General features: G+C 37.4%; 1 protein-coding gene across 2 annotated transcripts; it reads right to left on the bottom strand.

Moving 5' to 3' along the window:
• Positions 1–591: 591 nt before the first annotated feature.
• Positions 592–6699, bottom strand: LOC140814078 (protein ABC transporter 1, mitochondrial). 2 transcript variants are annotated; one of them, XM_073172936.1, is made up of 9 exons: positions 6555–6699; positions 6051–6463; positions 4655–4880; positions 3614–3766; positions 2716–2874; positions 2175–2334; positions 1896–2005; positions 1541–1657; positions 592–1146 (listed from the first exon to the last, which is right to left on the bottom strand). In XM_073172936.1, the coding sequence occupies exons 2-9, from the start codon at positions 6431–6433 to the stop codon at positions 778–780; spliced, it is 1677 nt and encodes a 558-aa protein (XP_073029037.1). In that variant the 5' UTR covers positions 6434–6463; positions 6555–6699; the 3' UTR covers positions 592–777. The 2 variants fall into 2 exon arrangements, with proteins under 2 accessions (XP_073029037.1, XP_073029038.1); XM_073172937.1 differs by lacking the exon at positions 6555–6699 and having other exon boundaries at positions 4655–4872; positions 6051–6366.
• Positions 6700–15699: the final 9000 nt, after the last annotated feature.

The following is a 15699-nucleotide window of genomic DNA, read 5'->3' as shown; positions in this document are numbered from 1 at the left end:
AATATTTTTTCCATGTAATTATAAATTTTTAATAATGATATTAGTAATTTAATTACATGATTTTTAGAAGAAAGACTAAAATGGATCGTCAGGACATATTTACATGATCATAATTGATTCAACAAAAGATATACAACTAAAAATATCACAACTTAATACATACATGACTAAAATTGGCATCTTGCCTACTCTAAACTCCATAGGATCCAAACTTCAAACTCTCTTCAACACCACCCTTAATGATTCTTTGTTTTTTGAAAAATAAAACCTAAACCCTAGACCTTAAAAAGATTTTGATTTTTTGATAGATGATTTCCGCATGTCATCGATTTCCACATTTGAAAAAACAAAATTATGTTCATAGATCAATAGATATAAAGTATCATTTAGTACGATGGATAACATTAAATGATCATGTATATTTGTTTCATCCGATGACTTAAATTTTAAAAATGATTAGTCATAATTAATTATATTATTCTCATATATTGATTTATTATCTATATTATTATACATCATTTATCATAAATCCGATGTACCATACTACGCCAAAATAGGTGAAAAAAATTATATTAAAATTTTAAACTGGTATAATTTAAAATAAGATATAATATTATAATACTTTTTCCTGAAATACTGAGAACATTTATTACATGAGTTTTCATGGTCGGACATGAAGTCCCTTCTTTTATTTACAAGTTTCTTAAAATACTAGCAAGTAATTAGTCGAAAGTACTTGCCACAACTAACAAAAATCATTGATCTTCTCCACATGATTTAACCACCATCTTCATCAAATCGATAGTTTTCATATACTTGGAGCAGTAATTCCTTACATGGCACAACGGCCCCAAGCTTGATGCATGCCAGAAAAGAGCCTGAGAGCTTCCTGTGTAAGCTGTATGCCTCCTCTGGTGGAGGTGTCAGTCTGTGTCTTAGCATCGCGGCCCCGAGATTTGAAAGGCTTCGAGTAATATTGGTTGATCCAAAATCATATCCTCCACACTTGGAGAATGGCAATCCCACAACAAAACCAGCTTGAACATGAGCCTCTAACATGATTTCAGATTCGTGTCCGGTAAGAAAACCAAGTCTCCTCGACATCTCTATCACTCTGTCTCTATCGCTATTTGCACAAGCAAGAACCTGATTCAAAATTTTTGGGTGATTTCTCAGTTAACGAGGTATTAATGGATCTAGTAGCATATAAAAGCTTAAATCTACTATTAACATGACATGAACTATGAGGTTAAGAAGTTTACTACACATGAAGAAGAAGTATCAATATATGCTAAATTTAAAAAGCAAAGGAAAGATTTCAGTTGTGACAGCGAAGTATGCCTTATCCAGAAAGGATTAAGGTCCAACAGTACTTAATTGCCTCAAATCAATACCAAAAAAATATAGGATAACTATCAGCTAAAAGAGTCATATTTCACTATGAGAAAACTTATACAAGTTCATGCCTACCAAGAGATGAGACAAACTGTGTAAGAGGATGATTCATAAATCTAGAAGCATATGAAAATACGCATCTTACCATTCTTAAATAATTGTCAACAAAATGTTTTGGATAGTCCCTAGCTGCTCCGAAGTCTATAAGATTGATTGATTTATCCACCTCATTATATAGGAAGTTACTCCAATTAGGATCAGTCTGCTTGAAATCAAACATCGTTACAAGTATTGCAAGGGAAAAAAAGTTCAGAGAAAACAAGTCCCATGAATATAATAATAAGTTCTCCAATGGTATCACAACTCTTCAGAAACTAGGATGAAGGATCAATCAAATATACTATTTGACGTGAGACATATTAAACCACATGTCAACTCAATCGGTTCTACAGAAAAGACCAGGAAATTAAGATATAGAAACAAGAAGATAGGAACAGTACTTGCATGAAACGGAATATAAATAACTCCATGAGAGTAAGCTCAAGTAACTTTCTTCCAACATAATTGCGGGTATTTTGGTCTAGTAATGCCACCTTATCAATCGGTATTCCTACAAACAACAAAAAATAATAGCAACAGCGAAATTATATAGAGCTTGAACAAAATTTAAAAAATGCATCAACCAAGACCAAGAACAGAAACAGGTCCACTAAAACATATAGGTAGACGAGGGATCAAAATTTATATAAAAAATATCCAAAGACAGAGAATGCACCCACCAGGAACAAGTTCTGTGGTTAAAATTCTTCTACTAGACAAATCATCCAATACCAATGGGACATACAACCCACTTGTATTTTGCAGCAGATCACGGAATCTTTTCTGGTTCCTGGACTCCAATTCATAATCACATTCACGAGAAAGTTCTTCCTTTGCAACCTGCATAGGGATTAAAAGGGAATATCATACTGGGTCAGTATCATACAGGCACTAAATTTTTCATTTATTCGGGCCTAAAGTAAACATTTGAAATATATTCATGGTAATTCATTTCCACTATAAAACATCCTGTGAAAGGGCACGATTCTTGTAGGTGCATGAGACATCAAAAAATCTCATCTAACAGAAAACCGCAAGAATACAACTTTATGAGGTAATTCTGTGCTTTATTCTAAGGCTCCAATTAAAAATACAAGGAATTAGTAATAGGGCAAATACTTTCACTTCTCTAGGTACTCATGATCGAAGCCATTACAATAATACACGACATTCGGTAAATCATAAATTAAATATTGAATTGAATTACGACTCAATCTTTACCTTCATTGCATTGTCAAGAAAGAGTTTTTCTGGTATTAAATTTGTATAAGTTAATAGTAACTTCACATTATCAATGTCACTTTCAATGCTGTCTGCAACTCCAGGATACTGAATTTTCATTGCAACCTCCAAACCATCCTTTGAGACAGCTCGATGCACCTATAAAGTTCATTTTACTAAGAATCAGGAGTTCCTGCACATAGAAACTGCTAACGAGGACTCCATGAAAGTCACTGCAAAATTCTTTAATGACGAAATGAACAAACATGACTTTAACAAGGTAAACGAAAGTAATTATATATATTACATCACATATATACCATGAAGAAAAGTGATTACTCTTGTCATGCATTTAGTCATGCAGTTTCCAAAATGGAGGATGATTGCATTCTTGATACTTAAACAATGGAGATATGGTGTGATTGAAGCTACAAGCTATAGCCAAATAAAAACCTCCAGATCAGTTATGGAATTTTCGTTTTTAAAAAAATCTTGTTTTCTGCAGAAAAAAGATGTGGTACATCTGTCCAAATACTTACCGAAAAGGAGAATTTTAAGAAAAGATTTAATACTGCTATTGTGGTAGATAAGTAAAACTTCTTAAATGTGACTTTGGGAGAAAGTACTTCTTAAATGTGACTTTGGGACATCTTCAAAAGATTTAGTCCTACCAGACAAAAGCAATGTTGCCAACAGTTGTCAAAAGCAAGAAACGGTAAAATGAGTTTTCTGTTAATAGGTTCTGAAGCAGCTTTTAATTGGGTGGAATTCGAACTCTTATCAATGATGCAGGAAAAGAGATTGAGACCTAATTAAGTAACTAAGTCAGATTTGTATTGCAGCAGTGAATATTTATTTCTTGAAGTTTTATATATTAAGTGGAGTTTAAGTGCATTACCTGTCCTATGCTTGCCGCAGCCATCGGTTCATAGTCAAAACTCGTCAACTTAGATGCCCAGTTGGGACCCAATTCAGCATCCAAAACTTGATTGAGCTGATTCCTAGGCATCATGTCTGCCCCCTGACGGACAATGGTCAAAGCTGCCAAGATCTGCAAAAGCAGAGGAGCTATCATGGTGAAATTGAACCTAAAGAAGCTCATACTTTGCAAGGGATCGAGGACTTTGATAACAGTATGGAAACATTATATTAAAATAGATAATTCAGAAATGATTTTGATTAAAATTTTCAAAGATATAAAAATCCGATACAACAAATAAATCCATCATCTTCAACTATATGAGCCTATTCAGTGATTATTTGTTTATCTAACTTAATTTGGAAACATAACTCACAGCACCCTTCAACAAACCATTGCTTGAGACCAATCTTCACAAACAAACAATAATTGAGTTATATAATCATCATTCAGATTACAACATTTAATTTAATGTTTTTAGAACAAATTCCGAGGAAATAATGGAATCCATTCTTGAACTGATGCATGAGTAGTCTCACCTCATTTAATATTACATGCTTCATCAATCTAATTCGTGAAGCATTGTGACCTTTAACTTAAAAAAAATTCAACATAAATCGTGGCAAAATTTGATGACACAGTGATAAATACTTAGGAAATCAATGACAAAAGATAGCTTTCTATTACCGTATTACATAATATTTTTGATAAAATAAAAGGTACAAGTGTGATGGAGGATAGGGCCAATGCCTAAAACAAAATAAAATCTATCGTTACAACTTTTTTTTCCATAGAGCGCTCAATATTTTAATTCGGTGATGAATTAGAACCTCGTTTCATGAGAAAATTGACCGAATTGGCGATTGTTATCACAGTAATTTCACAACTGCAAACCAAAATGTCAACCCTAATAGAGAATGTACTTTCTATTTGAAAATAACAGAAAGATATGTTTCAGAGGATGTATCATAAGCATATTAAATGCATCAATATGTAAGTTAACGATATCTGTTCACTTACTGGAGCAGGTACAAGAGATTCATCCTGGATACTCAACATTTGCCCTAATTTCAGTGCTGCTCCACGCATTCTGCATAATGCAAGAGCTAAACGTTCTGCATTTTTTTCAGACAGGAATGGAGAAAGAGAATGTTGGGCATTTTGCGAGTCAGTTGTACCAAAGGCGATTCTTTTGGCAGACTCCTGAAATGTTCCCCATGCAAGACCAACTCCAAGGCCTGCAAACCTTTAAAAGAGCTTTAAACATTAGAATCAACTCATGATCGTGTCACTTCTATATATGTCATTCAACAGCTAACATTTCTGTTCCGTAAGTTAACAGATTTTCAAAGCAGAACTACGGATTTACAAGTAACTCTGCACCTACAATTTTTAAAAGCGCTTCACATAAAAAAAAGGTCTACATAAGACTGATGATAAAGGTTTTAGAACAACCAAACCACCAACAAGCTGATACTGGTTATGGACCATGAGATTTAACCTGAGAAGCAAGGACGGATGCAGGTAAGGGCTATCCCGGGCTGTAGCCCAGCCCTCTTTTTTTTTTTAATACTTAATTAAAATTTCAGCCCACCCATAAGGTCATAGTCCAGCCCACCAATTTCCTTAGCTCCACAATTACTGCTTAGGGCATAAGAACGCGCAATGACATGAAACTTGTAGAAAAGACTGTCAATCGTTGCCTATAGATGGGAGTATGTGGTGGTCATGAAAAGGATGATGCGAGACAAAAAGGTGAAAAAGAGGCCAGGAGTTAACTTTGCCCTAAAATATAATGTTTAGATAAGTTTTTAATCTTTCATTATTGGAAAAAAACGTAAAATATTTGTTTGAAAAATTTTTTATAAAAAAATTTATAAGGTGATTTTTATAGATTTTCTGTCCTTTAATTGATCGACATTGCTTGAATATTTATTTATGAGCCATTGATTCTTGAATTTTGATTGTTTGTTGTTGAGTAATTGATTGACTAGATTGATTCATCTTGTTTTGACATTACATGTGTCTACCGCCAGTATTGTGCGAGCTTTTTCACCAATGAAGCATGTGAAGACGACACTTCGCAATAAAATGGAGGATGACTTTCTTGTCGATTGTTTGACACTCTGTGTTGAACGAGATTTAGCTAAACATATAAATGTAAATTCTATTATAGATGAATTTTATGTATTAAAATCTCGTATGGCACAACTTCGTTGAACAATATAATGTTTTATTTTTTAATAATATATAACTTATTATATTGAGTTCAAACCCTCAATCTCATATTTCTTGGTCTGTCCCTACTGAGAAGGTATAATTGGAAAGTCTCTCTTGAACAGAGAGACCTTCTCCGATAAAAATTACAATAGTCTGTAACCAGTAGAAAATAGGGTACATGGGAAGGAACACTTACCCGAGCGCTCTGGAAAAAGGGGTAGACGGAACTCTCCTCTCCCTGGGCTTCCTCTGAACTTTGCTAGGATTATCATCAGTCAAGGGCCCATCCATGATCAAAGAGTGGGTGGCATCCGACGTCAAAGGCGACTCGCTGTCTTCCGGTGATTGAACAAAGCTTTCTTCATTCGAATGGGCATCAGAATGAGTGATATTAGCAACCTGGAAATGGCGTATGGAGGGATGGATCCGATGAATATTGCTTTTTGTAAGCCCGGTAATGTCCGAGGCCTTGAGAATTAGGGCTTGTAATCGAATACTGGTTTTCAAGTGACGGACGCCTTCCTCCGCCACCAGCTTTAAACCATCCACCACGATCGCTATCTCCTTCCAAGATATCATCCTACTAGCCTTTCCGCTTTCGTCCTATCCCTATATTCACAAATCGATCTTCTCAAATTTGTATTGATGGAATACGCCAAAACACATCGCAAGAGGCAATACACGAGAACAGAGAGCCAACCGGAATACAACTGAGGGCGCACAGAACCCGCTCCCGTCTATCCGCGAGCTGAATTTATTAGGCTAGATTTTCTTGTAATGGAATTTGATATTTCCTTGAATTTGTTAAGCAACAATCTACCACACATACGGTGTTGATGAGGTGTACATTTGAAATTGAAAATGTTAGGTAAGGTGTAGTATATATTGCAACAAACTTTGAAACAAGATTGGACATAAAGTCGATAGAGTTTGAATAAAAACTCGCTGGTCTGGTGTAGTCCCTCCGACGCTCAAGTCAGAGACTGATGATATAAGGAGAGAGCAGCTAAGGATGATGTTGAAAAAAAATATAGTGAATGAATAAATTTGACACTCAAATCTGCTATTTATAAGAAAATACTTGGGCTCCTGATAGGCCTTCTACCTTGGTTGTGGATGTGATAGGGGTCTCAAATCTGGTTTGGGCCTAACCCTAGAGGGCCCCATATAAGGGATATCACCAGTCCCCTCCTCCCGAGTCGAACTGAAATTTAGATTCGAAGTTCGATTAATTGTGTTGTCCTCGATTTACAACGTGTGAGTTGTGCATTTTCTCCCTGCTGATCGTCAGTCTCCAAGGATTTGGAAACAAATTAAATCACATTCCCCTCCTGAAGGACAGGACCTGATCTGGGCCTCCCCTATAAATAGAGGTCACTTCCTCACCTCAATCTCATTTCTCCCACACAGAATTTACTCCATGCTTCATTCACCAGCTCTTCCTTGCATAACCGCCGCACTCCCTCGCTCACCCCACGTGTTCGTCTCCTCATCCTCAGCCATTCACACGCGAGCCCGAGCCCTAGCCTATAACCACCTACGCACCCTTCGCTCTCGTCCCCTCGCGCACAGCAGTCGCACGCCCTCGCCCAGCCGCCTTTCTTTCCACGCGCCTCACCTCACCACCACATACCTTCTCCACGACCTGAACGCCCTCGCCCACACTGCCCTCATGCCAGCCACCAGCGTGCCCTGTGCTCTCGCCTATTACTTTCTCAACCAACGCGTAGCCCTGCCTATTACCTCCTCTCCCAGCTCACAACGCACAGCCTCACCCTTGCCCTTCTCTCTCGATACTCGCTGCCCTGCCCTAAACTCATTAACACCTTCTCTCGCTTGCGCCCCTCACCCTCGCCACCAGTGCTCTCGCCGTTTGAGTGCTCGCCATGCGCTCGCCCTGCCAGCCTCACCCAACACGCTCCAGTGCCTAGCACACTCTCACCCAGCTGCCCTGCATGCCCGCCCTAGCCCCGCACGCCCCTCGCCCTGTACGCTTGCCTCCGCCCGTGCCTGCACGCCTGCGTCCGGAAGCTCTCGCCCATGCATGCACGCCCTTGTGCTCGAGAGCCCGATCATCCAGCCCACCGCTTGCTTGTTCCCTTAGCCCTATTCTTCAGGTGTTTTCTCACGCTTTCTCTGGCTAAATTTTCTCGTCTGTTTGTTTAGCTATCTTTAGCATTCATGTCTTCGTCTGATTCTGAGTTTAATTTATCGAGTGATTCCGAGAGGTTTAGCGAGTCTGAAGATACAAGGACTTTTTTAGAGGACCCTGAATTTACCCTCAATCCCCATGATGAGCAGTCCAGCTGATTGTCCAATTGATAGGTGGTTCAGCAGGAGAACCTCAGAAGCCTGGCCAGCCGAAGAAGTGTTCAACTGATGAAGAAACCCAGCTGATAAGTACAACTGAATGAGAGTGAAATCAGTTCAACTGACGAGTCAGCTGATTTCACCAGCCCAACTGAAGATCAGTTCAGCTGACTAGTTCGAAGCATCGGTCAGAATCTTTCAATTGTAGATAAAGACAAGCTCTTTCTAGTGGTTTCCAGCTATACACAAAGGTACAAAGTAATTGTCCAGTTAGAGGACAATAATGGACGTTGCATCAGAACATTAAAGACAAAAGTTTCAGAAGGACGATCGAAAATTCAAGACACAAAGTCCAATAAACGAATTTGTTGGAAACTTAATTCCGGTGTTTTGACAATAGATGAACCAACTGAACTAAGCAACTGAACTAATAATCAACTGAACTGACCAACTGAACTGATCGTCAACTGAACACATCATCAGCTGAATTCAGTTAACTGATCGACACAACTGAAGTTCATTTTACCAGCTGATCTCTCAGCTGTACACGTTATCAGTTGAAAGCGACAACCGACAAATAGTACAACTACCTGCAACTGGTAGTGGATCGCCGCATTTCAGAAAAATCATGTACGACTGTCAGAGTATATCGACGTGGAAATCAACGGTTAGAATATTCAAATATCCTTTAATGTTACCGTTGAGAGAGAAGCCTATAAATAATCAAAGGAAGCAGCCGAAGCATCAAGAACTGATCTCAGCTATCTCATTCTACTTGTTGTTACGTTGCTAAAATATCTACTCATACTCAGAAGCCAAAAGCACTCGTTTACTAGTTATATCAGTAGCATTCAAGGCTACATTCTCGAGCTAAAATAGCACTTTGTAATCTTTGATAGATTTTCTAAGTTGTTATAAGATCAGTTACGAACTGTAAAAGTGTTGCATACTAAGAGTTTCAGTTTTGGCAAAGTGATAAGTCCAAACTGAAGTGGGTCGGTACAGTGTCTTGTATTTGATTACAGTTTTTTAGTGGATATCCTATCTTCGTGATAGAAGGGGTGACGTAGGAGTTATTCAAGTCTCCGAACATCCAGAAACAAATTGTGTTATCTTTACTTCAGTCGTTATTATTTTTAGTTAGATACTCTATCTTTCAGTCAGTTATTTTTTTCCGCAACTGTTTTACTCAGTTTAACTGATTGTCATTGACCGACGGGATACCTAGTTCAGTTTGTAACAAAACTGAACTCTTAATCATCGAAAAACATCTAAACTTGAGGAGTGTTTATTCAACCCTCCCCTTCTAAACACCCTTTATTCGATTAACCGATCCTTTCAAGTGGTATCAGAGCTTTTATATCTCGTCTCAGAATATCTATACTCAAATTGTTCATTATGTCTTCATTCAACAAGATCCCTATGTTATCTAGAGAAGACTTCGATGATTGGAAGATCAGGATGCAGGCTCACCTAGCTGCACAAGATGATGATATGTGGTATGTTATAACTGACGGACCCATGAAGATTTTGAAAGCCAATACAGCAGTTGCAATCACAGATGGGACACCTCACAGAATTGAAAAACCCAGAGATGAGTGGACTGCTGAGAACAAGAGGAAAGCTAATCTGGATAACGTAGCGAAGGATATACTGTACAAAACACTGGACAAAGTAACGTTCAGTAAAATCAAGATGTGCAAGACAGCCAAAGAGATTTGGGAGAAGCTGATCCAGCTCTGCGAAGGAAACGAACAAACCAAAGAAAACAAACTTGCTGTTGCTGTTCAGAAGTTTGACAATATCAAAATGAGAGTTGGTGAAACGATGCATAATTATGATGAAAGGACCAGTTGCATCATCAATGAATTATATGTACTTGGAAAAATGTACTTAAACAAAGAAGTTGCATTGAAGATAATCAGAGGTCTTCCCAAGGAGTGGGACGTGAAGACCATGACAATGAGGAAATCCAAGGACCTGAACAAATTTGAGCTTCATGACCTATTTGCTGATTTGAAAGCCTACGAGTTTGAGCTGCAAACTCGAGAAGGAGAATCTTCTACTCCAGCAGTCACGACTGCCTTAGCTGCTGTTAGAACAGAACCAACTGGTTCAGTTGAAAAAGCTGCTGATCAACTAAGCAATGATGTCATGTCATTGTTCATCAAAAAGTTTGGAAGATTTATGACGAAAAATCAAGGAAACTTTCAGAATAAATATCAAAGAAGCAATCCCAAGGAAGAATAAAATGCTTGCTACAACTGTGGCAAGCCAGGTCACTTCATTGCTGACTGTACCAAACCAAAGAAAGACAGTCAAGGCTCAACTGAAAGAAGAAAGAAACCATATGAGCACAAAAAGAGATCCAAAGATGATAAGAAGTTCTCCAGGAAGAAGCATGAAGTGCTCTTGGCTGAAGAAAGCAAATCAAAATGGGCAGACACTGACAGCGAGGAGTCAGAACCAGGAACTTCATGCAGTTCTAGTGACAATGAAGAAGAAGTGAAATGTCTAATGGCTGGCGATACAGAACTGGAGTCCAGCAGTCAACAGGTATTTGACTTTAGCTCAACTGATTTTACCAAAGAAGAACTTATTTCAACATTGCATGATATGGTTAGTGAGTATCAAAAGCTTGCCTTATCATTTGAAAAGGCCAGAGCAAAGCAAACTGATCCTATTGACAATAAGACAAAAACTGATGAATCAGTTGATATGTTGAGTCTGAAAAAGGAGATTGCTGAACTCAATACTGAAAGAAGCAAGGATCAATTAACTATTCAAAAGTTAATGCTTGAAAACTCAAAGCAAACTGAGCTCAATCAGGCTTGGAACAAATCATCTGTTGCATTGACTGATATACAGAACTCACAGAAATCAGTTAGTGATAAAACTGGTTTAGGGTTCAGTAACCAAGATGAAATGTCTCCCAAAGATACTCGACCAAAACTGAATATAGATAAAAGGAAATACATTCACTTTGTCAAATCAGTTATGGTACAAGAACAAGCTGAGCCAAGTAAACTGATTGAACAGCCAACTGAAAGTATGAACAAGGGCAAAAGATGTGGTATTGATTATAGCCCAAAAGTTGTGACTGACTCACGAAGTCAGCCACCAAAAATTTCTCAAATGGCTACTCAAATTACTATAACAGTAAGCCAGTTCAGAAAAGATACTGGCTGAACAATCAGTTGAAAAAGGGCAAATCACATGTTGTATCTTCTGCACACCATACACCAAGCACACACAGACCAGGAAAGACCATCTGGAATACAGCAACTAGAATGGTCAGTTAGACTGATCCAAGTTTGGATTCCTAAAGGACTAATCAACTTTGGACCCAAATAGAAAAGGGTACCAGAACCTTATCTTGTGTGTGATTGCAGGTAACAGGTACAAGCATTGAATCTATATGGTACTTGGATAGTGGATGTTCACGCCACATGACAGGAGATTCAGACTTATTATCTCAACTGGTTAAGTACACTGGACCAAACATCAGTTTTGGAGATAATTCTAAAGGTAAAACTGTGGGTAAGGGTAAGCTTATCCATGGTAACTTTATCATTAATGATGTTTTGTTAGTTGAGAATCTCAAGTATAATCTGATTAGCATTAGTCAGTTATGCGATAATGAATTCTCAGTTCAGTTTGACAAACATTCTTGTTCAGTCAAAAGCTCAACTGAAGAGATCATCCTAACTCGCAAAAGGTGTGGAAATACTTATAAAGTCAGCTGGAATGATCAACCTTATGCACCAGTATGTTTTATTGCTTCAAAATCCTCTAAAAACTGGTTATGGCATAAGAGACCAAACCACCTGAACTTCAAGTCTATTGCATATTTGAGTAACCACGATCTTGTTACTGGATTGCCCAAAATGAATTTTATCAAAGACAAAATTTGCTCAGCATGTCAGTTTGGTAAACAAATCAAATCTTCTTTTAAGAACAAGGGTCGTAAATCTTCTTCCCGATGCTTAGAGTTGTTACATATGGATCTATTTGGTCCAATACCAGTCATGAGCTTAGGGGGAATGAAATACACCTTGGTGATTGTAGATGACTTTTCAAGATTCACTTGGGTTATATTTCTCAAGTCCAAAGACCAAACTGCTGCTCAACTGATTAAGCTTTTCAAAATATTATTAAATGAAAAATCAGTTGGAATTGACAGAATCAGATCCGATCGAGGAACTGAATTTATCAATCAAATTCTTTCAAATTATTTAGAGATACCGGAATCAAGCATGAGCTTTTAGCAGCTAGAACTCCTCAGCAAAATGGTGTATCTGAAAGGAGAAATCGGACCCTCAAAGAGGCTGCTAAAACAATGCTTGCTGATTCTAGTATCTCTCAAAGGTTTTGGGCAGAGACAGTGAACACTGCGTGTTACACTCAAAACAGATCAATGATTAATAAGAATCCTCTGAAAACACCTTATGAGATCTGGCATGGAAGAAAAAGTGTGGTTTCATATTTTAAAATATTCGGCTGCAGATTTTTTATACTTGTAAATGGTAAAACTCATTTAACAGCTTTTGATGCTAAATCTGCAGAAGGAATATTTCTTGGTTATTCTTCAGTAAGTAAAGCATATAGAGTCTTCAACAAAAATACTTTAAATGTTGAAGAATCTATCCATGTTGTTTTTGATGAATCTTCATTAACTATTAAGCCAACTGATCTAGTTGAGCTAGCTGATAGATTTATAGATCTAAACTTGGATGATGATGATGATGATGATGATGAAGACATCCATATTAATCAAAGCAACCTCCAAACACCTGAACCTGAGATACCAGATCAATTAGATGAACTGGAAGCTAATCTTGATAATCAGTTGGTGGAGCAACCAAATGAGAATCAGTTGCCAACTGAATTAGCTCCAACTGAAACTGAAAATACTCAGTTACCTGCTGAAGAAATTGCTGATATAGATACAAAAAATGCTGAACATAGATGGAAGAAATCACATCCTCCGGAATTGGTAATAGGTAATCCATCTGATCCAGTAAGAACAAGAAATCAGATGCTCAATCTATTCATTCATTCAGCTTTCGTATCACAACTAGAACCCAAGAAGACTGATGAAGCTCTTGCTGATCCAAACTGGATAAATGCAATGCAAGATGAGCTAAATCAGTTTATCCATAACAATGTCTGGAACTTAGTTTCAAGACCAATTTCAAAAACTGTTATAGGTACAAAATGTGTGTACAGGAACAAACTGAACGAAGATGGTTCAGTTGTGCGTAACAAAGCAAGGCTAGTAGCACAAGGCTATAGGCAAGAAGAAGGAATTGACTACGATGAAACATATGCACCAGTTGCAAGACTAGAGGCAATCAGAATATTCATTGCCTATGCTTCATTCAAAAACTTCAAAGTCTATCAAATGGATGTGAAGAGTGCATTTCTGAATGGCCAGTTGCAAGAAGAAGTCTATGTTGAACAACCTCCAGGTTATATCAATCATCACCTTCCTGATCATGTTTACCATTTGAACAAAGCCCTATATATGGTCTTAAACAGGCTCCAAGAGCTTGGTATGAAACCCTTTAAATATTTCTAACTGATCACGATTTTTCTGTTGGATCAGTTGATAAGACATTGTTCAAATTCTCCAAGAATGATCATATTTTACTCGTTCAAATTTATGTTGATGACATTATTTTTGGGTCAACTAACCCCAAATTATGCGAGAAATTTGCTGAGTTAATGCAGGAGAAATTTGAAATGAGCATGATGGGTGAACTGACATTCTTTCTTGGATTACAAGTGAAGCAACTGGAGTCGGGTACTTTCATTAGTGAAACTAAATACACAAAGGAATTACTGAAGAAGTTTGGAATGGAATCATGTTCAGCTGCAAGTACTCCCATGAGCTCATCAGCAAAACTGGACACTGATCAAGGAGGAATATCAGTTGAGACGACACTTTACAAAGGTTTAATAGGTTTATTATTGTACTTAACTGTTAGTCGTCCTGATATTGTATTTGCTGTATGCATGTGTGCTAAATTTCAAGCAAATCCTATGCAATCACATTTTACAGCTGCCAAGCGTATTTTGAAATATATTAAGGGCACACAAAATGATTGGGTTATGGTATTCTAAAGATTCATCTTTCAATTTAGTTGGATATTCAGATTCAGATTATGCAGAATGTAAGCTTGATCGTAAAAGTACTAGTGGATCATGTCAGTTTCTAGGGGACAGACTGATCTCCTGGTTCGCAAGAAGCAAACATCCATAGCAACTTCCACAACTGAAGTGGAATATCTTGCTGCTGGAATCTGTTGTGCTCAACTGCTGTGGATTCAGCAACAACTGAGAGATTATGGAATTGATGATAAAGAATCGTCAATATTTTGTGATAATACAAGTACAATTGCTATCACCTACAACCCAGTTCTTCACTCCAGGACCAAGCACATAGATGTCAGGCATCACTTTATCAGAGATCATGCCTTGATGAAGGACATTAGACTAGAATATGTTTCAACTGAGCAGCAAGCAGCTGATATCTTCACCAAACCACTGGCTGAGACTAAGTTTTCTCATTTTCGCAATATACTTGGATTAATTGATTTATCCTAATCAGTTGTTATTACTGTCTTGACTCTTAATTCATCTGTCAGCTTTACTGTCATTTACTGATTATTCAGTTAGTTGTTTACTCATATGACTCTCAACTGATGTCAGTTAATCTTCTATCAGTTAGTTTTTCATCAGTTCATCTGTTTATATAATAACTTATGAAACTTATTACTTGTAGGAAAAATAAAAACAAAGTTAAACCAAAATAAATATTTCATTCAACAATAAATATTTGCTTGGATTACATTTTCATATTTTTCCTCTATATTGGCTATCCACATTCTCAACCAAACAGATAGCGCTGAGGAAGATGTCTTGCAAAAGCTGTGAGAAGAAGCTATGCGATTGAGAATCTCCAGTTCTTTTCGAAGCATCAGCTGATAGATATAACCATCCTTAAAGACGTCCACCCACTCAGCTATGTTCAAGTGCTCCCGCACTTCTCTCAACTGTGCCACCAGTTCGGGAGTGGTAGCCTCTCCAGAATTATACAGGAACGCAAGCTCCTTTAACTCTTCCTAGTAGGGAAGACTAGTGTAGAAGACTTCGTCTTCGATAGCAGCCTTCCTAGCTTCAAGAGAAAATGGTGAAACACTCGAGCTACTCGCATCTGCCATTCTTTAGTCTTGAATATTTTTCACCAATATTACTGAAACTAACTATGTTATTTCTATTTATAGCAGACTATCAAGGAAGCTGAAGAGTCGTCAACAGTTTCAGCAAACAATAAAATCTCTGATCTTTATTTATTCGCTTTAATTATTTTATGTACCGATTAAGGGGGAATAATGGTTTTAAGAGGTTAACTGAGAAGACAATTGTTAGTAAATTCTCAACTGAAAGGACACAGTTTTACAAACTGATCTTTCAATTGAATATTTTACTAATCTTCTCATATAAGTTAACTAATTAATCGAATTATATTC

Source organism: Primulina eburnea, chromosome 15 (assembly GCF_022965805.1).
Source record: "Primulina eburnea isolate SZY01 chromosome 15, ASM2296580v1, whole genome shotgun sequence".
NCBI lineage: Eukaryota > Viridiplantae > Streptophyta > Magnoliopsida > Lamiales > Gesneriaceae > Primulina > Primulina eburnea.
Note: the sequence above shows the minus strand (reverse complement) of the source record. Positions and strands in the feature narration are given on the sequence as shown.

What these genes read in the sequence shown, in the direction of transcription:
- LOC140814078 (XM_073172936.1), bottom strand. Translation starts at nt 6,433, where the DNA reads ATGATATCTTGGAAGGAGATAGCGATCGTGGTGGATGGTTTAAAGCTG. An exon ending in TTCTTGACAATGCAATGAAG is followed by an intron (nt 2,335 to 2,715) that starts GTAAAGATTGAG and finishes ATCCCTATGCAG; the next exon opens with GTTGCAAAGGAAGAACTTTC. An exon ending in TTGACAATTATTTAAGAATG is followed by an intron (nt 1,147 to 1,540) that starts GTAAGATGCGTA and finishes ATTTTGAATCAG; the next exon opens with GTTCTTGCTTGTGCAAATAG.